Genomic DNA, 22,033 nt, shown 5'->3' on the forward strand with positions numbered 1-22,033 from the left:
TTTCACCGGTCCAGGTCAGCCTCCGACTCCAATTGACCAGTTGCATCTTTGCTCAGACATGGATCGTGTCCACCCGACATGCTCTCCACAGAATCACAACCGTCGTTGTCAGCAAGACAAAACGAACGGCTCTGATCACTCGAGGCCCTCCACCTCCGGCAGCTCAACGCCTCAGCCACGCCACCTGTACCGTATCGGCGTATCCACCGTCACCACCTTGCCGCAAAACCCCTCTCTCCTCTGCCCGCCCGGCCGCCACTGTTGTATATGTACCTCCAATCCTCCATCTCATCAGGCATCAGCTTGGCCTCCAAGCCGGGAGGAAGGGGCGACCCGCGGCCGCGACCGCTGCGCGAACCCTAGCCGCCACTCCGATCGCCACCGCTGGTAAGCCGTACTGCCCCTCGTCGAGTCGACCCGTTTCGATTATTCGATTCGTGTTCCCGGCCGCCATTCCTGGGGTTTTGGGTGCTTTTGGTTTTTGATTCGTTTTGATGTTATTGTTGTGCGGTGCAGGGGTTTTCGATATATATATGCCTACGAGTTAGGACGAAGAGAGCGGAGGTCTGCGGTGACGCTGTCGTGAAGAAGGCTCGGGGTGGGGGAATCGGCGTCGGAGGCGGAAGAGATGGTGGCCGGGGCGGATGTGGGCGGCGGCGGGAGCAGCAATGGGAGCGGGGTGGTGGAGATCGACGAGGACCTGCACAGCAGGCAGCTCGCTGTGTACGGAAGGGAGACGATGCGGCAGCTCTTTGCCTCCAACGTCCTCATCTCCGGCCTTAACGGGCTAGGGGCCGAGATCGGTGCGTGCCCCCCGCCGCCCCCGCCACCCCCCCCCCCCCCCCCCTGTTTTTTGTCGTACGTTTAATGTTTTCCTGTGTATCCTTATGGGTTTGGCAATGCAATATGCAATAGTATATATACAGGCTGAATGATGAATTGCAAAATACTTCTGGGATTACATGTATTGGATATATGGGCAGCAACTGGGCAAGCAAAAAGGCTTACGGCCTTAGAGGCTTAGACATTTATGGCTAAATGTTTAATCTGTTAAAGTTTCTGGTGAACTTAGAAATGCATATGGTGCGGCCATTTTTCTGATTTTTATGTACATATTTTGTTTACTATTCTGTTCAATGGCCATCCTCATTATAAGACATATGGTGGAGTAGTATAACTGCGCAAGTCACTGCCTCTCACTTGTTTACCTGTATAGTCATTATAATTCGGATCAACACTCAACATGATGAGCTAATTGTATCCTGCCCCCAAAACAAGGAACCTTGTTGTCAGCACAGGAACATAATTTTTTTCTTTTCTCTTGAGCCAGCCAGTAATTAATCATATTGTTAGGTAACTATCATTTTATTTTCAACGTGCATTTGTTCATATTCTAATGCTATAATGTCTTATAAGCATTACCTTGGCGAGGTCTTTGGAACTAATATTTCCTTTCAACAGCAAAGAATCTTGCTCTGGCTGGTGTTAAATCTGTCACCCTACATGATATCGGAAATGTGGAAATGTGTGACCTATCAGGCAATTTCTTTCTATCTGAGGATGACATCGGGGAGAACAGGGCTGTTGCTTGTGTTGCAAAGCTTCAAGAACTTAACAATGCTGTTCTCATACATACTCTAACAGAAGAATTGACTACTGAGCACCTTTCAAAGTTCCAGGTCTGTTGGTTCTCTGCGTCCACTGTGCTAATTTTTTTTACTTCTCATTGTTGTTTGCATTCAGGATCTGTTTTCATGTGTATGAGATGATGTGTTCTATAGTATGTTCAGTTTAATTCTTTGTTTTGATAGTAGCAAGAAAATCCATCTTGCCCTTCTATATGATCTTGTATTTTTTTTCTCCTGCTCTCCTTTTTTTTGGCTGAGCATATGATTGTGAGTAACATGTTCTCTCATATGAGCACTTGTGCCAAATATTTTTCTTTTGTAGGGCCTAGTTGAATTTGTTTTCTTGAATTAAAAAAATGAAATATGGAATTAAATTGAATGTAGTGCGAATCTGTGTGTGTCACTGTATCTCTTTGCCAATTGCAGTGTAGGGTTTGCATATGCCTCAGATAATATCTCATAGTATCATGTACATCCATGATCTATTTCCAACCTACTTATGGGAAAAGGGCTGGTTGTTCCTTCTACTGCAGAACCCCTTAACTTTCTACACTGGTATCTTGCTCTGTGAGCCTGTGTCTGGTCATTATATGCAGAATAGCTGATAGTATTGATAACATTCCATATTCAGCCAACTTAGAGCTCTTTAAGTTACCATGGTTAAACTGCTGATTAGTAACATCATATGATTGAAGCCTTTGGCTTTCATATGATTGAAGCCTATTGGCTTAGTTAAGTGTAAAGAAAATGATAATGTTATGCTTGATAGCATCACTGAATATACTGCTGCAGTGTTCTTTTTTTTCTTTTCTTTTTTTTTAAAAAAAAATGGCACGAATTGTCAACTTGGTAAACTCACCAGCTATTATATAGTGATCATACTTATAGTTGTTTCATTTTTCAGGTGGTTGTTTTCACTGACATTAGTTTGGACAAGGCATTTGAGTTTGATGATTATTGTCGTAACCACCAGCCTCCAATTTCCTTTATCAAGACAGAAGTCTGTGGTCTTTTTGGTAGTGTGTTTTGCGACTTTGGACCTGAATTCACTGTTCTTGATGTTGATGGTGAAGATCCACGTACTGGCATAATTGCATCCATCACCATCAGCAGTGACAGTGACAATCATACAATAGTGTCCTGTGTTGATGATGAGCGCCTTGATTTTCAGGATGGTGATCTTGTTGTTTTCTCAGAGGTTCAGGGTATGACAGAACTGAATGATGGCAAGCCAAGGACAGTAATGTGCACAGGACCATTTTCCTTTTGCATCGAGGATACAAGTAACTTTGGCACTTATACAAAAGGTGGAATTGTTACACAAGTGAAAGAACGGAAGATCTTAAAGTTTAAGAGTTTGAGAGATTCGATTAGAGAACCTGGGGATTTCCCTCTGTGTGATTTTTCAAAGTTTACCCGCCCTCCTCTGCTTCATTTTGCATTTATAGCCTTGGATAAATTTAGGAAAGAGTTTGGACGCTTCCCTGGTGTTGCTTGTGGTCTGGATGCCCAAAGGTTTGTGGAGTTCACTGCTTCTATCAATGAAGCCACAATTGACTACAAGATAGAAGGCGAGCTTGATGAGAATTTGTTGCGGCTTTTTGCGAGTGGTTCTAAAGCTGTCCTGAACCCAATGGCTACTATGTTTGGTGGAATTGTCGGTCAAGAAGTTGTGAAGGCATGTTCTGGGAAGTTTCATCCACTGTACCAGGTAATTGTCATTACTTGCATGATATTTTAGGGTTGTCTAGTATGTTGTTACTATCTGATAGTTTGTCTTTATCAGTTCTTCTACTTCGATTCGGTCGAATCTCTGCCTACTCACCAACTGGACCCTAAAGACTTGAAGCCATTGAATAGTCGCTATGATGCTCAGATTTCTGTTTTTGGCTCTAAGCTTCAAAAAAAACTGCGGGATGCCAATGTCTTTGTTGTGGGATCTGGTGCTCTTGGATGTGAATTCTTAAAGAACCTAGCTTTAATGGGAGTGTCTTGCAGCCGTAGAGGGAAAATTACTATAACAGATGATGATGTCATTGAGAAAAGTAACTTGAGCCGCCAGTTTCTGTTCCGTGATTGGAATATTGGACAGCCTAAATCTACAGTAGCTGCCACAGCTGCTAGTGCTATCAATTCCTGCCTGCACATTGATGCTCTCCAGAACCGTGCCTGTCTAGAGACCGAGCATGTCTTCCATGATGCATTCTGGGAGGGCCTTGATGTTGTCATTAATGCACTTGATAATGTTAATGCTAGGATGTACATGGACATGAGATGTTTGTACTTCCAGAAACCACTCCTGGAATCTGGAACACTGGGTACAAAATGTAACACGCAAGTGGTAATTCCTCACCTTACTGAAAATTATGGGGCTTCACGAGACCCTCCTGAGAAGCAGGTACCCATGTGCACAGTCCATTCATTTCCACACAATATCGACCATTGTGTAACATGGGCTCGCTCAGAGTTTGAGGGTTTGCTCGAGAAAACTCCAAAGGAAGTCAACTCTTTTCTGTCTAATCCTTCTCAATATGCTGCTGCCATGAAAATGGCAGGTGATGCTCAGGCCAGGGAGTTGCTTGATCGTGTATGTGAATGCCTTGAGAAGGAGTGTTGTGAGACATTTGACGATTGCATAACTTGGGCAAGACTGAAGTATGATTTATCTCCCCATTTTGTTCATTCTTTATCAACATTATAATTTTGGGAATAAATCCTTTCTATCTTAGAGCTTGACTGATTTTACTGAGTATCATTGAAGAAAATAGGACTAGGGATGGTACTCATTTTAGATGCTGTCTAATTCCCCCCTCCTCCTTTTGTCCCCAGATTTGAAGATTACTTCTCCAATCGTGTGAAGCAGCTAACATTCACGTTTCCTGAAGATGCTGCCACTAGCATGGGAACTCCTTTCTGGTCTGCCCCAAAGCGTTTCCCTCACCCACTGGAATTTTCAGCTGCTGATTCATCACACATTCATTTCATAATGTCTGCTTCCATATTGAGGGCAGTGTCTTTTGGAATCTCTATACCTGATTGGGCAAAGGACACTGATAATCTGGCTGATGCAGTGAGTAAAGTTGCAGTACCTGAATTTAAGCCAAAGAGCGGGGTGAAGATTGAGACAGATGAGAAGACCAAAAACATCTCCACTAGTGCCTCAGTTGACGATGCTGCCATTATCGAAGATCTTTTAACCAAGCTGGAAGCTTGTGCCAAGAAACTACCTCCGAGATTCCAAATGAAACCTATTCAGTTTGACAAGGTTAGCCTTATTTAAATATTCTCTCTGTTATTTTAAGGCTAAGACATTATGTTTTAAATTTTTTCCTGCTGTTGTTTTTACTCTCTTGAAAATATTTTGAATCTTGGAGAACTTCACATTCTTTTAAACACAAATCAATGGATATGTCCTGGCCTGATAAGCATAAAGATTAACATAGGTCATGTTCCTTCATGCTTTAGACTGGATTACAGGAGTTAGTTGCCTCTGACTCCTTGCTAGTAGTAATCCATTATTTACATTACACGGCTCCAGCGAGATAAAAGTCAGTTAGCTCTTTTCACTTGAACTCTCATGTTTGTTTCCTGTCTAATTTGTGCAATGCTTCTGGTTCATTATCCAGCTGAGAAAAAACAAAATTACGTATTGCGGTTTCTGTTAAAACATGAAATATTGAAGAGGAGTGCTATAGTAGTATATGAGCATTTTTTGTTTAAATTTGAACTGTTGAACATTCTGTATAAAAATAAAAGTGATAGAAACTTTAACAGTCGATCCTTTTTGTTATCTTAATTAACAGCATTTTTCATTCCGTTGCAGGATGATGATACAAACTTCCACATGGACTTAATTGCTGGTCTTGCAAATATGCGTGCCAGGAACTATGGCATCCCAGAGGTTGACAAGCTGAAGGCAAAATTTATTGCAGGAAGGATCATCCCAGCCATTGCAACTTCAACTGCCATGGCCACAGGACTTGTGTGCCTTGAGCTTTACAAGGTTCTGGCCAGAGGGCACCCAATTGAAGACTACCACAATACATTTGCTAACCTGGCCCTACCGATGCTCACCATATCTGAACCTCTTCCCCCCACTGTGATCAAGCATCAAGATATGAGGTGGACCGTATGGGATCGGTGGTCGATCAAGGGAGACATCACAGTCGCAGAGCTCCTGAATTGGTTAAGCGACAAGGGCCTGAGTGCATACAGTGTCTCCTGCGGCACATCGTTGCTCTACAACACAATGTTCCCAAGGCACAAGGATCGACTGAGCAAGAAGATCGCAGATGTTACCAAGGAAGTGACAAAGGTGGACATTCCAGAATACAGGAAGCATCTGGATGTCGTCGTTGCTTGTGAGGATGACAACGGGAATGATGTCGACATCCCTCTTATCTCCATTTACTTCCGCTAGGTTGCACTGCGAAAAGAGATGATGAATGGGAGAAAAAAAAGGTCCCCGTGAAAAAGAGATTTGAGTAGATTGATAAGTTCTGTTAATATTTTCACTCTTGTTAGTTGTTAATATGCCGTCGGTAGCAGAAATGACCACAGCTGAAGTTGCTTGTAGTGCATCTTCTTACGGTTCTGTACGGGTGCTTGGGCCCTGCTGTTGCATGCCAAATATTTGCAGGTGTGCAATGTGATCTGGATATTTTGATAAATGAATGCTTCATAGCTACAGAGTTCTATTCACGTTGCACCTCACTGCAATATTTATTTTTTTTGAACAGCTGTCTTTCAGTTAAGTAAAAAGAGTCGATCCAATTTATAAGATAAACCAGGCCTGAAAACATTACACTTGCATGGTTAGTTAAAGGAAAACCAGCAGAAAAACACTAACATCGACAGCATAGCCAAAATGAAACCCAAAACGACACAGCATGTCGCAAGTCATCGTTGCACCTCACAGCAATCGTCAATCTCAGAGAGTAATTTCAGCCTTCGTCAATCATTAACGTGCCATATATATATATGACACTGATACACGTCAATGCCAATCCTTTCCTTTTCAGCGTGCCTTGCTGCTGGCAACAGAGTTAATTCTCTGAATGAGTAGGGAAGCCAGGGCGCTTTTGATACAACGCTGTCACCGTTGAGACTCTCGAGTGTCACCTTTGGGGCCTTGGCCAGTGCAGGCCAGCAGGTGCGTCGGTGCGCAGCGGTGAAGTGTAAACTGTAAGCTGCACGGTGCGGTGGTGCCCGTGTTCACTGGGGGCGTTTCAGCCCATCCCACGCGTTTCCCGCACAGGAGGGCTGAGGCAGCGGCGGCGGAGTTGTCCCGTGGCCGGCGCGCGGGCGCCGGCAGGGTCACCCCAGCGTCATCTGATTGCCTCCGCCCTCCGGCACATGCCTCTGTCTGCCTCTGTGGGGATGCCAGGACCAGGACCAGGACCAGGAGCGAGCGCACGCGCAACCGACGCCTGTCTCTGGCTTGAGCCTCACTCCACCACTCGAAGAAGCACCACGGCCCATCCCTCCCCTCCATTCCATACACTACGAATTCGCGACGGCACATGGAGGGATCATGGTCATGGATCAGGATGCCCCGTGTTTTACACTCCAAGTCACCGGCTGCGATGGCGATGATGCATGCCAATTCCCCGTCTCCGCCGCTGCGTTCCGCTCCACTAGCCAAAGCAGCAACTCGACGCGGTAGCGCTCAACCAACCACCAGACGCCGCCCCCTCCCGACCTCCCCCGTCACCGGGCACCGGCGGGCGGCGGCACGGCAATATCCTAAGGCCTAAGCTCCGGAAAGTCGTCGCCTCACGTATCCGATACATAGGTGTGGTGGACAATAAACAAATCGGGCGGCGATGTCTTGCGGACTCAGCGAGCCTGCGAGCGTTCGTCACCGCCAAAGGCAGGCAGCAACATGCACCTCACGACTTCCTGCGCGCCGCAGCTGCAGGGTCTCAGATTCGCCTGGGCGTTTGCTCACTCGTCATAGGCCGTGCCGTACACCGGGTTATTCGTGATGGAATGAGACAGCCGGCAGGGGCAATCAGGCTGGCTTTAGCTGTGCAACCTAACCTGACAAGAATATCTATGATCAGTTCTCCTACTACTTGACAATAATGGAATGAAACACAGCCCCGAGTGTGCAGCTGGCAGGCGCTAATCATCCGAGACAACTGAACTCCCAGGAAGATGCAGCAGCACTGCTAGCTACTGCTCGTCATGATCAAGGGGCAGAACTGCAGAAGCCACCGACCGGGCGAGGCCAAGCCAACCAGATGAGATGAGGCATGCAGGCCTGTCCCAGTGTCCCTGTCGCGCGGCACGGTTGCGCGTCCCCGTCGCCACACCCTCCACCGTCACTTGCTGTCGCCGCACGGCCGCCCGCCACCCCCACCTGGCTGTTCTCGATCTGCTCTCTGGTGAAATGAAAGGCGACGCCCAGCGGCGGAACCGAACGGAACGACCCGGCACCTCGCCACCTGCACGGCTGCACTGGAATCAAATCAGGCCGCCGTTGGGCGCAACGGTTCTTGTAAATCCTGCTGCATGATGCGCTGCGTCCAAGTAGACGTTTGTATTGTATTGTATCCTAGATAGATAGATCGCTTGGATCGCCCAAGGCAGGCAGGCGTTCGTGATCGATCGGCGGCAACGGTCGAGAAGAACGTGAGCCTCCGATTCACTTGGGGATCACGAACGTGATGATGATGCCCCTTTTAATTTGTTTGGTTCAACTTCAACTAGTAGCTAATCAATCCCCTATCCCTCTGCCCGTCCGTCTGGAGATTGCCGTTGACTGCAAATTGATGAGCGCCCAAGCCTACCGATACTGGCTGCCTTACCGTGTCACGTACTCTCACGTGGATCCTCGGTTGATCGTGGCATGTTCCCGTCGAATTTTGGCGCTGCTGCTGGCCGGGGCGGGTTCCCGGTCGCGGTCAACTGGGTGAGGCGTCACCCTCGTCTGCGATCAGGGGTGGGCCGGGGGACTAGGGGTTATGGCGATTGCGGCATCCGGCATCCCGACCCGTGCGTTGCTTGCTTCATTCACGTGATGCCACCACGTCGACATCCACGCAGATGCGTCTGGTAGACCTCGGAACTCGTCAGGAAGGGTGCACGGCCGACCCAAAATTCAAAAAAAAATTCAAGATTTTTCATTATATATTGATCTTACGGTAGATAAAAAAACTAATTATACAGTTTAATTATAATTTGTGAGACGAATCTTTCAAATCTAGTTAGTCTATTATTAGATAATAATTATTAAATATAAACAAAAGTGTTAGAATACCAAAAGCTTTTCGAAGAAACTAAACAATGCCATAAAGCCTTGTCATGTTATCGCAGCTTATTACATACACCAAAATCTTGTATTTAACGTCATAACATACTATATATATATATATATATATATATATATATATATAATATGGTCGTCATTTTAATTGAACCAATTTGACTCATTTATAGTGGCAAACTTATTTTTGTAGACTCAGTTACAGATGTACACTCATAAATATGAGCGCACTCACCTTATGAATGTACATGTATACTCTACCTCTAAGAACTGAATAAGACCGACAAATCTCGAAATTAACGAAATCATCATAGACGTCACATTGTTGATGGACATGTCGACTACCACTAAAAGAAAAACATTGTTACCTATGTCAAGTCGGAGACTTAAATCTGGATGGACAGATTCTACCATAAAAAACCTAACCAACTGAGCTACACTACCAAATAAAACACAACACAAAAGCACTTGCTGCAGTGTCTCAATATGACTACCAAATATAAAAGAAGGTATCATGAAACTAGGAACATCCAGAGGCTACTAGGATGTAATGAGATGTAAGAGCATCTTCAAGAGTTTCTGAAACTCATTCTCAATCTTGTTTTTTGGTCGTAATAACTCTGGCCACCTCTTGCCACCAGGCCCACCACTGCCCCGGCTGCAGCCACTCCTTGCCATGGCTAGCTGGGATTGACGTGTTTAGTTCCTCTTCTAATAATTTTGAGTTTTTCATTATTTTACATAATGGAACTAAATGTCATATAAGTTTTTTAGGAAAAAAATAGTTATTCTCTATTTTAGATTTTAGCCTCAAGAGCCAAAAATACCCAAAAGAGCCTCAAGAGGCCCTCATAAGAGCAACTCCAAGAGCTTAGCTAAAATTAGTAGTTAAATTCTATTGTTTAGCCATTTTGTAAAATAGAAAACTTCTTAAAAAAGAAAAAGTCCACAACAGTCTTACTATTTTACAAAATCAGATAGCTAGCGTCAGTGGTTGGCTATATATGGTCACCGAAAATCAAGAAATAGCCAAATTTCTATTTTATAAAATCAGATAGCACATCTGTTGAAGTCTACCTTTTACTATGCAAATTCTAAAATATCTTCACAAATAAGAATAGTCAAACTCTTGAGCCGAGGGCAATAAATTCTGTATTTTAGATAAAACTAAATATAATCTTAAATTTTTTAGTATTTTATATTCTATCATTCGTTAGCGTTTTGCATTTTGGCCTATGAGAAACTAAACATCCCCTGAGTGGAGAGGGGGCGTGCTTTGGGTGTGGTCATGGTGAGGCCACGGACGAAAGTCGTGATCTACACACGAGAAGACTAAGTTGCCGTCAAACAAACCTTCATGTTAGACCGATTTGGTAAGAATAAAATTTTGGAAACGGTTAAGAAAACCTAATAATCCTGCTCCTATTTTTTTTTTGTGACTTGAAAAACTCTTTGATTTTGAAACTATTTTTTAGGAAAATACTCTAACCAACCGATGTGACTGTGGATTCAAAGACCGCTATCCTTTTGAAACCAAATGAAATTTATAATGTTGTCGTCAAGGAGGGTATATTTGTGTCAAAGATCGAGCAACTGTTCCATTAATCTACAGCGTGGCAAGTCTTCAGAACCTAATGCAGAGACATGTCGTTACGGAATGATTGGGTAGCTAGATTAACCTGGGATTATTCATATCTGCGAAATGATTACAACAACAACCAAAACATTTTTCTTAATTAAAAAATAAAAAAGATTTCTGAAAGTCCTTTAGTTGTGTGGTCGCCTTCGTGCCGCCTCCTTTCCTTCTCCACCTCTTCCGCCCCACCAGACCATCACCACCACCCTCCGGCTGCTACTTTTGCCGTCTCCACCGCCCTTCTCCAAAGCCCCAACCGACTGCCGCGTTCCCTCCCAAACGCATCCCCTCCTCTCCTCCAGTGACAGCCTCCTTCCTAAGCCTGCGCCTCCTCGGGCTCCCCCCCTCCAGCCCGTGCCACTGCACTTGCTGTGCCGACCCGAGCTGCGGTCGAGTGAGTGAGTAATGGAGCCGCGGCGGCGGCGGCCACCGAGGCTGCCGCTCCATGTGCTCTTCTTGGTTGCCGCTGCTTGGCCGCTCGGGAGCTCAGGTTCGTTTCTTTTCCTTGAGCTTTGGATTCCCTCGGAGTAATTGGGTGTGCATTTGAGCTTATGGTGTTCTGCTGCCTCCCTGCTTTGCAGCAGGGACTGGAAGCTTTGGAGTTGGTGCTGAGAGCAATGGAGCTTCGTCTAGTTTTAGGTTAGTTGCTCAGATTCTTAGAATCTCATTTTGTTACTAGTTAATTGTTGTACTCTCACAAGTATGTTTATTACTTGCTAGAAATGGGTACAATTCTTTTTTGATATTCAGTGAATGTTATTATTGGGACTGGAATTGGAGGCTTGAATACTTTTGGTTTTGGCCTCTTGTCACACATGGGTTGGCAAATGGCAAAAAGTTGTGAGTTTGGTTTCTTGAACTTGTAAAGAGTTGCCTACCAAGCTCTGGGTTGAACTGGTATCAGAATCAGCCACCGGGTATTTGAACCTTTTTAACTGTTGTCAACTTGTCATGCTTCTCTTTGTACTGGATCCAGCAGCAAAGCTTTGGAGTAAAAGCCATATAGTGAAGGATGGCTAGGTCAAAAAGAGAGAAAAAACCGTTTTAACTTCAATTCTGAAACATAATTATCTGTTCAGAAAATAAAAATAATTAAGTGCGAATAAAAAATAATCAAGAGAATTATTTTTCATACTGGCATCTATAGAAAATGTGTCTTCTTAGCTTGCCAATATGACTAATCATTCTGTAGGAATTCAAGGAGACTGCAGCAGATTGGAGACAGAAACGAAGATGGCCTATTTCATCTCCCACATCCACGGACTCTCACGCACAAGAGCAGATCTCATAGAAGAGTTCCAGCACCAGCACCAGCACCAGCATCTGCTCCAGCACCATCACCATCCATGTCGTCACCAGAAGGCTCACCGTCTCCATCACCACATGGTTCACAATCAATGCCACGTCAATCAACTTCGCATCGTCATCCATCCGTGGCCCCTCCACATTTGGTCAGGCCTGAGCCTAGGCAAGATGAAAATGATCCAATAGTTGATACTCCACCTCATTCTCGTCATAAGAATTCCTGGACAACCTATGGTTTAGTTGCAGCGGGGATTGCTGTTTTCCTTTTGGTATCAGCAGCTAGTATTCTCTGCTTCCGAGCTAAGAAAATGGGAACTGTGAGGCCATGGGCGACAGGTCTAAGTGGACAATTGCAGAAAGCTTTTGTAACTGGTATGACCTTTTCTTAGCTATGCATATACCATATATGTGGTACTGTTCCAGTTTTATATCACATTGTTGTAATCATATTTCTAGGTGTACCTTCGCTGAAACGATCAGAGTTGGAAACGGCATGCGAGGATTTCAGCAATATAATTGGCTCTACCTCTACCTGCATGCTGTACAAGGGAACTTTATCTAGTGGAGTTGAAATTGCAGTGGCTTCAAGCTTGGTAACATCTGCAAAGGATTGGTCGAAAGAAAATGAATCACAGTACAGGAAAAAGGTATTGTACAGTTACCTTCAGTCTCCTTAGATACAACTTGTGTAATTCTAATTGTTGAAAATAATAATGGTTTCAGATCACGAGCTTGTCCAAAGTAAGTCACAAAAATTTTATGAACTTGCTTGGCTACTGTGAGGAAGAGCATCCCTTTACCAGGGTGATGGTATTTGAATATGCTCCAAATGGGACACTTTTTGAGCATCTCCATGGTAAGCGCATTGCTTTCATGAGTTTCTCAGTTTCATCTGTCACAGAACTATTCTCTTCACTGTTTACAATTTCTCACTATGACTTCTGTATTGTTGTTTAAAGTTTGACAATGCCTTCCTGATTTCACCGCAGTCAGGGAAGCAGAGAAGCTTGACTGGATGGCACGGCTCAGGATATCCATGGGCATTGCTTACTGTCTTGAGCACATGCATCAGCTGAAAACACCACTTGTGCTGAGGAACTTTGACTCAACTACAGTATACCTTACTGATGACTTCGCTGCAAAAGTCTCAGATCTTGAATTTTGGAATGATGCAAAGGGATATAATTCAACCAACAATGAACTGGCTTTCTCCCTGGACCTGGAGAACATTGTGCACAAGTACGGCATGGTGTTGCTGGAGATATTGACAGGAAAAGTTCCTTGTTCTGAGGATGATGGGCCACTGGAAAACTGGGCGTCTCGCTATTTTGAAGGTGAGATGCGTCTTGAGGAGTTGATTGACTCTAGCATCGGTTTCTTCCCCGAAGACACTGCACGTGCCCTTTGTGAGGTTGTAAGATCCTGCATTGATCGGGATCCAAAGAAGAGACCGCAGATGCAAGAGGTTGCAGCTCGGATGAGAGAGATCACCGCGTTGGGGCCTGATGGGGCGACTCCGAAGGTGTCACCGCTCTGGTGGGCTGAGCTTGAGATCATGTCTTCTGAGAGCTGAGTTTGGACGCATGCCAGATGATATTGTTTCTCCTAGTGTGACTGAGAATTCTTTGAGCTATTGGTTGCTGCTAATCTTGTTTGTGGAATTGGTGATTAGGTAGAAGAAGTTGAGAATTTGTTATGTGTGCAAAATTGCATATAGGGAGTGGTATTGTACTTGTACATGTCAGGAAGGTTAACATTACAACATACTGATATGCAGGCATTCTAGCCGAGTGAGCAATAGAAAGCATGTGTGGCTTGTTTTTGCTGCAATAGCTCTTTTGTCAAGCAATTGGTACTGGTATCGCCTTAATCTATTGAGGTTGAAATAGCAAATCCTTATGGCTCAATCTTTCAAAAATTATGGCAAATGTTAGTCCAAAAATGAAAAGTAAACAGCAATGTTTACTGATGTTGAATGGCAAATCCTTATTGTCCAATCTTCAAAAAATTATGGCAAATGTTAGCCCAAAAACGAAAATAATGTTTTTCACTTTGATTTGTGGGGCCCAAATAATGTTTTTCACTTTGATTTGTGGGGCCCTCTCACACAGAGAAGGGATCCCTCCAAAAATTGGTGTATGCTGCTTTGTGTGGCGAGCACACGGTATTCTTTAGTAAAAGGCGAAAGAATAGTTCGCTTTGTGCTCACCACGCAGCTGCATGCCTTGCAAACGCTGGCTCGGGTGCTATTTCAAAGAGCCTCAGGTGGGGATGACTGCTGGCTCAGCAGTACGGGACTAAACTCATGGTAGCACATCGCGTTTCCTGTGGGCCAGATTATAGATGACTGTTGGTATCGTGGGCCTGATTAGAAACTAACTGTCGGTCTCATTGGGCCTAATAACAAACAACTACTACTAGGTAAATCAGCTCCGATTGGCGCTTCGGCCATCGATAGAAGAGAATCAGAGAAGGCATGTGCGCACATTTCGAACCAAAGAACAAAGCGTAGTTGTGAACACGAACAAACGTGTAGAGCTGACTACAGAGAGAAAAAATGCAACCAAGAAATGCAATGCAGCAGATGTCATGGCCTCGTTAGCTGGAGGCACGACGGAACCACAACTCATAATACAGAGTACACCCACTACAGAGAGAATCTTCGCTTTCGCTGCATTACTTTAAAAACTCGAATTCTTTGTAATCAGTCGTGCCTCCGAATGCACTTCACAAGGCATACACATATACAAAAGAAGAAAAAGAGGAAGATTCGTAGATACCGCCGGCGGTTTGAACACCTTGCTGACCTGGCTCTCCCTCTCTCTCTCTTCAGCCTTTTCCTCCTCTCTTTCTTCTGGAGGTGCTGGCCGTCTGCAACTGCAACCCTTTGATGCATGCTCTTTGTCACCTGCTGCGCAGTCTACCTTAAACAACACGTGGTCAATCTCCTGCGGTGCCTCCCAAGTCCAACTATGAGTAACAGAGAACTAAGGCTCTTGTATATACTCCTTAGAGATATGTGCATGTTCTGGTGCTCCTGCCTCTCACTGATCTGCAGTGCTCCGTCTGCTTCCACCCCCGTGAGAGTAGACAAGAGATCGTCTCATCATTCTGCCTCGCAAAAATCGCAGCTGAATCAACGACGAGGACGGCGGCGGCCGGCCGGCTAGCTCTGGGGTTCGTCGGCCTTGGTGGAGGAGGCTTTGCTGTACAGCTCCAGCGTGTCGCCGTGGGTCGGGTCTAGGCAGAGCGCGGCCTCGCAGTCCCGCAGGGCGCTCTCGGTGTCGCCCATGGAGTCGAAGAAGGCCGCGCGGAGGTGGAGCAGCTGGACGTCCGGCTTGAAAGCTATGGCTCCTGACAGCTCCGCGATCGCCTCCTCTTCCTTGCCCTCGTCCATCAAAACTGGGGGACGAAACAGAAATACAAACATTATATTACTGTGCTCGTCAAAGGCATCCTTGTCGAATTGGAAATTCTTAATTAATGCGCACAACTCGAGGGAGCACAAGAACTGCAAAAACAAATCTTATACTCTCTCCATTTCAAAAATGCAGTGTTTATAATCTGAAAAAAATAAAAAAGTATTGAACATTAATTATTTAAAATATTAGTACGTTTAATACAAAAGATGCATCATTAGATTCATACTAACTTCACGGATTTTAGTAAGATGTTGCTTTAGTAACAATTGATGCTATATTTATCATATAAACTAATGGTCAAAGTATATACCTTGAAATATTTTCTCAAATCTTTATACGTCTTATAAAAAAATGGAGAGAATATTGGAGTATTGGAGAAGGTGTAGCTTGCATTACTTAAGAGTTATTAAGACATGTTTCTAGGAATCTAAAGTTGGAAACAATGCAAGATGCCCATGTTGATATGTTAGGTAGTAAGAAGTAGACTCACCAGCTGCTCTGTATCTGTAAGGATATGTCCTTGTAGGATCAAGAAGCGTCGCTGTGTTCAGGTCGTTCCTTGCAGCGTCGCGCTCACCATATTCTGACCGTTTTTCATACGCCGATGCGCTGTTGCTAGCTATCTGCACGAGCTTCGTCATCTCCTCATATGCAACCTTTTTCCTATTTTTCAAGTAATGGACTCGAGCTAGACCCTGATGCGCCCGTGTGTGCTTTATGTTCAGTGCTATGCCGTAGCACTCGGCAGCCTCATCCAGCATGTCACAGTCCACGTAGATGCTCCCCATGTTGTTGTATGCCTAAAAGATATGATGTCGTTAGTTGTGAGCACAAACAATTAGCACAAGTCTCGAGTCTTGAACGATTGATTCCCTTACTTGCCCCTTCCGAAGGTTGTCAGAAGCACAACTGTTAGCATGTTCCAGAAGCTGTACAACGGAGAGCGAAGATTCTGTGTCGAGGCTAGAATCTCCTAAAGCATACGCCTTCAGGAAGAAGGCTTCGAATGATCTTTGAAGTCCAATCGACTGCTCAGCCTTGGCTAATGCTTCGTCCCGATGTCCACTGTCATACAGAATCCACCCTTCATAGACAAGCCTCTCATGCTCATGGAGTGAACTGTTCCGAGCATATCGCAAACTACGCATGGCAGCTTTCTGACAATTTAGCCTACAATATACAAGGACACAACAAAAATGTTAGATCTCTTAATAATCCAAAATATCAACAAATAAACCTCCTCCTTGTTCTCTTCTTTTTCTCCACACTTTGGGATTTTTTTTGAAAGATCAGGAGCAAGGAGCCCCTACTGTAGTGACATAATAAATAAATAAGAAAACAACAAGGTTCGGATACAAGTGAAAGAAAGTAAAAAAAACATAGCAAGAGAAACTATAGTTAGTTCAAAGGCCCTAGTTAGTTTAGGCCATCCACTCAACTATAGTTAGTTGCTAAAGATTAGCCGGAGTGGATCCAAATGAACCCAGCTAATAGGTCAACTAATTAATTGTGAGCTGGACATTCAACTAACAGCTATTTCGCTAGATATTCCAACCTACTTCTTTATGTTCGCTTGAGCTTATTTGCCGAATTTGCTAGATATTCAGCAGTGTTTTTCTCTCACAATAAATCAGCGAACAAGATTTTTAGTCATGACTTTTCAGACAAGCAAACAGGTTTAATTCATAACAAAAACGACTCTCTTTTTTAAACGGAGAGAGAGTAGCTGATAGGAGCTAAAAGGTTGTACAAGAACAGTTTTGGCCTCCCACCACCTCTATTCCACGTGTATTCATGATAGGTAATAATAGAAAGGGCATTAAAGATAAAGCAATAATGCATTTACCATTTAGCTGCAGCATCCAAACAAACACCTAGCTAAGATTAGCTACTGATGGATCAAACATGTCCTTAGAGGGTGTTTAGTTCCTCTTTTATCTCAAAATGTTTCGGGCTTTGATCCATTATTTTGCATAATGAAACTAAATACTATACAAAATTTTTAACAAAAAAGTGACTATTCTCCATTTTAGATTTTGGCCTCTAGAGACTAAAAAAAGCCCAAAAAAAACCTCAAGAGGCCATAATAAGGGCAATAAATTCTGCACTTTGGATAGAACTAAACATAACCCTGAAAATTTTAGCATTTTGTATTTCATCGTTTCAAAATAGTTGACATTTTGCATTCCATGGGGAACTAAACACCCCCTTAGTATAAAATACCACTAATATTAGCCATGTATGAAATTATCCCCTGGACAAGGCTAATCAGGGATGAAAAATAGTGCAAGGAGATCTGTCCAACCAATTCGAGCTTCTGTGAAGCAAGCTAACGAACAATGTAAAATAGGCTAACATGAATGCCGCAAAACTTGATGTACATCCCTTAATATTTGTTTTCTAGAATTCTAAATATTGGGCCTATCCAGTTTTGGATTTAGCAAACATGTCATATGGGCCAGAAGTTGGAAAAAGTATTTGTTTCAGATCTCAGCACATGAACGGAGCGAGAGTGATAGATGCAGATGTACCTTAGCAGGAGAAGTGACTGTCGAAACCGCAAGCTGCTGTTTCCCGGTTCCCTAGCGAGCATCTGCTGGACAACCGCCAGAGAGCCGATGTCATCCACCGCCGACCACCGATCGTACAGCTCCATCCAGCAATCTGCCATATCCCACTGCCGCACCTGTCCTCGGAGGAGCTCAATCAGCTGTTCCCCATGCATTCTCCCATGGAACATCATGTAAGTTGGATCCAACGTCAGTATCGCCCTGACATCCTGCACAGCCAGCTCGCATTGCTCAAGCGCAAGGTAGAACCACGCCCGGAGCTCCAGGCAATCGGTCGCCATCTTGAAACCGACGACCTTGCTGATCTCTGCGACCGCGGACTCGGCATTGTCCTCCTCCAACAACGCGCAAGCACGATACTTGTACGGGAATGTCATCGTCGGGTCCAGCTCCGTCGCCGCCTGCAGATCAGCCAGCTTCTCCTTGCCGACACAGTACAGGGAGCGCTCTTGGTACATCCACCCGGCGGGTTCGTCGTAGTCGCCGACGACACTGTTCATCAGCTTGTACGCAGCGTACTTGTGCCCGCGCTTGTACTTGGCGCGCGCCTCTCCGGCGAGCGAGTAGACATGGCCCTCGGCAACGGCGGCCTCAAACCACTCCTGCGCCTCCTCAAACTCGCCGCGCTGCAGCATCACGCACCCGAGCTGGTGCAGCGCCAGCTGCTTCTGCCATGGCTGCTCCGCGAATTCATTCAGCCTCTCCAACAGCATCACCGTGGTGTTGGACCTCATGTCCTGCTCCATGGCGACGTAAGAGAGGAAGTAGTAGAGCGCGAAGGACGCGTTACCGGAAATGTCAAGGCGCTCTCGCCCCTCCGGGCTGCAGAGCAGGCGCGCGATGTCCGGGTAGGTGAGCGACTTGGGGAGCTCCCGCAGGAACGCCTGGAGGCAGGAGGCCACGAGGAGGTGGGAGGCCTCCTCGAGGCCGATGTCGATGAGGGATCGGGCGTTGTCGAGGCCCCGCACCATGGCTGCGAGCTGGTTGTCGCAGGCCGCCTTCAGGCCCTCGCAGCAGAACTTGTTGGCGAACGCGAGGAGCTGGGAGATGATGTCGGGCGGGAAGTCGTCCACGCGGCCGTGGCGGCTGTAGGCGGAGACCGCGCGCATGCCGCGCGGCGTGATGCCGTCGCGGGAGAAGTCGATCCGGTCGCGGTGCGCCTCGGCGAACCCGCCGTAGAGGAGTGTGTTGAGCGGCTTAGAGAGCGCCGCAATGCACGAGCGGTCGCACGCCACCTCCTCCTCGCCGATGATGAACCACAGGTCATTGGTCTCCGGCTCCTCCTCCTCGCTCATCTCGGAGGCGGCGGCCGACGTGCTGCGCCTGAGGCGGTGCGGTGGAGGGGTGACGGGAGGAGGCGGCGGGCGGCGGCACGGGCAGACCGGGTCCACGCTGTGGGACACGCTGGCGAAGACCGCGGCGCGGGGGCACTCGAGCAGCGGTGTCGTCGCGGTGCAGGGCGCGAGCGGCGGCGGCGCCGGGTCGAGCTCGTCCTCGCGGCGCTGGTACCGGAGCCACGCGGCGAGCACGGCGCGCCGGTGCGGGTTGTCCGCGTGGACGCGCGCAGCACGCAGCGCCCGCCGGATCAGCCGCGCGTCGCCGATCGACTGGAACAGCGCGTGCTGCTCCAGGTACGCGTCGCAGAGGTCGTCGTCGGCCCCGGACGTGGCGGCCGAGACCCGCCGGTACGACGCGGCGAGCGCGCCGACGTGGTCGACGGGTCGCAGGCACGCGTCCAGGGCCGGCTCGAGCGCGTCGGCCACCGGGAGGCCGCACGGCAGGTGCGGCTCTGGTACGAAGGCCCCCGACGTGGACGGCGCCGCGTGCGGGTAGTAGAGCGATCCGGACCGCATCGAGATGGCCTTTGGAGGAGGCGGGGGATGGGGCTTGCCGATGCTGCTCACGCCGGAATCCGCCGAGCCGGACGTGGAGGCTCCGACGGAGCTTAAGGCGTATAATTGAGCGGCCTTGCAACCCTCGATCAGCTTCAGGCTCTTTATCGTCGTGAGGAAGTTATTGGTCATGGTGAATCCCGCAGCCGGCTTGCCCCTTCCTCGTCCTCCTCCTCCTCCTTCCCTCGGCTATCGCGCGCGCGTTTGGCCAGCGGCCTGTCGCACGGCGACGATCGTGCCAGAGCGGGAGTTCCCGGCGGAACGGCTGATGCGCGCGCGCGTCGCCCCCGCCCTCCCGCGCGGCCGCGCGTCCCCGCCGTGCGCCCAGGCGTGACCTGTGTAATGCCGTTGGTTGCGCGGGCGGCGGGAGTGGGCCGGGGGCGCGGGGAGACGAGGCGCTTCGTTGAGGACGGAGGGGGAGGACACCGAGGAAGGCGGGGGGCCGTAGCTGCTGCCGCCCTCTTCTGCAGGAGTTCTTCTTTTGGAATTTTTATGCCTGCTGAAATCGTGGGTTTTCGCTTGAAAATGAGCTCCTCCCTGGGGAGGGAAAAAACAGGAAACATGTTCAAATTTCACAGAAACATCGACATGGACATGATGTATAGCCATATATTACTTGTATCATCTTATCATCTAGCCGTGAGCTCAGCCAGATTCAGTTGAGCCAGACCGAACACGTACAAAGTCGCTTTGTTTGGTTACTCATATTTAGGCATCCTCGCTTAGGCCTCAGTTCCCAAAAATTTTGCAAAAACTTTTTAAAATCTCCATCACATCGAATCTTTAGACATATGCATGAAGTATTAAATATAGATGAAAATAAAAACTAATTGCACAGTTTGGTCGGAATTGATGAGACGAATCTTTTGAGTCTAATATTTGTCAAATACAAACAAAAGTGCTACTATTCCTATTTTGCAAAATTTTTTGGAAGTAAACAAAGCCTTAGAAGCTAAACAAAAAGTAAGATTTTCAACACTCAACTACGAAATCGAGTATAGGATGTCTTCCAACTGTCAAAAACCGTATGATTTTGGTCATCTAGCTGGTTATGAAGGTGGTCTTCTGCTTTTTAAAATTAATAAAGAATGGTGCTTAATTTCTAAAATTTCATAGCTAATTTGTTTTAGAGATTGGAAAAAATACAAAAGTATCACCATTTTTTGGTAAATTTGTCATGTATCTTTTGGTGGTGTATTTGGAGTCATCTGGATCTTACTTGTTCACGTTCATAGTGTTTCATGCTTGTAGTCATGTGATTAGAAATAGCAGTAGAAATAAAATAGTTGGGACAATTGTGCAGCTGTCCCTATTCTGAAGCTCAATTCTTTGTTTGCCCCTATTTTTTAAACTTTACTCGTTTGCTCCTATTTTTACAAGACGAATCCACCATTTGCCCATCTTTTCTCCATCTGTTAGTTGGTGAAACATTTAGGCCCAAAAAAAGATTGACAAAAAAGAAAAAGGGAAAGAAGACCAGAATGCCCCTTATCCTTTCGTTCCTGTCCCTTCGCTCGCGAACGAGTCGCGACGCTCGCTGGACGGCGACTGCTAGGGCGCTGGGGATTTGCAGGCGCAGGAGGCAGGCAGGCGACCCGCAGGAGGCAGGCAGCGACCCGCGAGAGGTAGGCTCGCGCGGCGACCCGACGCGGCGAGCCGTCGCGGCCTCGCGCGGGCGCACGACGCGGCCTCGCGTGGGCACGCGCGGCAACCCGACGCGGCCTCGCGCGGGCGCACGGCGCGGCCTCGCGTGGGCAGGCGCGGGCGGCCTCACGCGGGCGCACGACGCGGCCTCGGGTGGGCAGGCGCGGCGACCCGGCGCGGCGAGCCGTCGTGGCCTCACGCGGGCGCACGGCACGGCCTCGCGTGGGCAGCCGTCGCGGCCTCGCGCGGGCGCACGACGCGGCCTCGCATGGGCGGTCCTGCGGCCGTGTCTCGTCCTCACGCAGGAGGAGGCCTCGTCCTCGCAGGAATAGGCGCGCTGCAGCTGTGACATGGAGCCGATTGGGTAAATTTCTTGGCCTCCATTGTTTCTGCGTTCATGGTTGCTCGGTCAGGGTGTAGGATGAACATTGAGTTTCCTTGCTATGGTTTGTAGGTCAAATATTGGTCTTATATATATATATGCAAATATTATGCTTATATATTATGTAAATATTATGCTTATAAATAGTGGAAATATATATTGTCAATTGTTGAATAAGTGCACAGTAAAAAAATGGGTGGTGTGCTTCTCTGGAGTGCAAGCGTTCATGTGTTCTAAAATTGGGGCAAATGAGCAATTTTCAGCCAAGGGTGTTTTGGTCTTTT

At 46.9% G+C, this 22,033-nt stretch overlaps 3 protein-coding genes across 5 annotated transcripts; 2 read left to right on the forward strand and 1 right to left on the reverse strand.

Annotated features, from left to right (window-relative positions):
* On the forward strand, positions 211–6,329 carry LOC8081126 (ubiquitin-activating enzyme E1 3). Its single transcript, XM_021451252.1, has 7 exons — positions 211–387; positions 517–803; positions 1,462–1,679; positions 2,533–3,339; positions 3,415–4,283; positions 4,458–4,893; positions 5,452–6,329. The coding sequence occupies exons 2-7, from the start codon at positions 629–631 to the stop codon at positions 6,046–6,048; spliced, it is 3,102 nt and encodes a 1,033-aa protein (XP_021306927.1). The 5' UTR covers positions 211–387; positions 517–628; the 3' UTR covers positions 6,049–6,329.
* On the forward strand, positions 10,713–13,732 carry LOC110432484 (protein MALE DISCOVERER 2-like). 3 transcript variants are annotated; one of them, XM_021452997.1, is made up of 6 exons: positions 10,713–11,024; positions 11,116–11,173; positions 11,727–12,211; positions 12,296–12,486; positions 12,563–12,695; positions 12,829–13,732. In XM_021452997.1, the coding sequence occupies exons 1-6, from the start codon at positions 10,940–10,942 to the stop codon at positions 13,410–13,412; spliced, it is 1,536 nt and encodes a 511-aa protein (XP_021308672.1). In that variant the 5' UTR covers positions 10,713–10,939; the 3' UTR covers positions 13,413–13,732. The 3 variants fall into 3 exon arrangements, with proteins under 3 accessions (XP_021308672.1, XP_021308747.1, XP_021308708.1); XM_021453033.1 differs by having other exon boundaries at positions 10,745–11,024; positions 11,119–11,173; XM_021453072.1 differs by lacking the exon at positions 11,116–11,173 and having other exon boundaries at positions 10,715–11,024.
* LOC8084029 (ethylene-overproduction protein 1) lies at positions 14,398–20,348 on the reverse strand. The gene is made up of 4 exons (XM_002467982.2): positions 17,793–20,348; positions 16,140–16,431; positions 15,752–16,061; positions 14,398–15,241 (listed from the first exon to the last, which is right to left on the reverse strand). The coding sequence occupies exons 1-4, from the start codon at positions 19,853–19,855 to the stop codon at positions 15,006–15,008; spliced, it is 2,901 nt and encodes a 966-aa protein (XP_002468027.1). The 5' UTR covers positions 19,856–20,348; the 3' UTR covers positions 14,398–15,005.

This window comes from Sorghum bicolor, chromosome 1, assembly GCF_000003195.3.
Source record: "Sorghum bicolor cultivar BTx623 chromosome 1, Sorghum_bicolor_NCBIv3, whole genome shotgun sequence".
NCBI lineage: Eukaryota > Viridiplantae > Streptophyta > Magnoliopsida > Poales > Poaceae > Sorghum > Sorghum bicolor.

Bases quoted from the DNA above. Each gene is read 5' to 3' on its own strand.
- LOC110432484 (XM_021452997.1), top strand. From the start codon at position 10,940: ATGGAGCCGCGGCGGCGGCGGCCACCGAGGCTGCCGCTCCATGTGCTC. The intron at 11,025-11,115 runs GTTCGTTTCTTT...CCTGCTTTGCAG, and splicing joins TTGGCCGCTCGGGAGCTCAG to CAGGGACTGGAAGCTTTGGA. The intron at 12,487-12,562 runs GTATTGTACAGT...TAATGGTTTCAG, and splicing joins AATCACAGTACAGGAAAAAG to ATCACGAGCTTGTCCAAAGT.
- LOC8084029 (XM_002467982.2), bottom strand. From the start codon at position 19,855: ATGACCAATAACTTCCTCACGACGATAAAGAGCCTGAAGCTGATCGAG. The intron at 16,432-17,792 runs GTACATCTGCAT...TGTATATTGTAG, and splicing joins CAGTCACTTCTCCTGCTAAG to GCTAAATTGTCAGAAAGCTG. The intron at 16,062-16,139 runs GTAAGGGAATCA...CATATCTTTTAG, and splicing joins ACAACCTTCGGAAGGGGCAA to GCATACAACAACATGGGGAG.
- LOC8081126 (XM_021451252.1), top strand. From the start codon at position 629: ATGGTGGCCGGGGCGGATGTGGGCGGCGGCGGGAGCAGCAATGGGAGC. The intron at 804-1,461 runs GTGCGTGCCCCC...TCCTTTCAACAG, and splicing joins CGGGCTAGGGGCCGAGATCG to CAAAGAATCTTGCTCTGGCT. The intron at 1,680-2,532 runs GTCTGTTGGTTC...TTCATTTTTCAG, and splicing joins AGCACCTTTCAAAGTTCCAG to GTGGTTGTTTTCACTGACAT.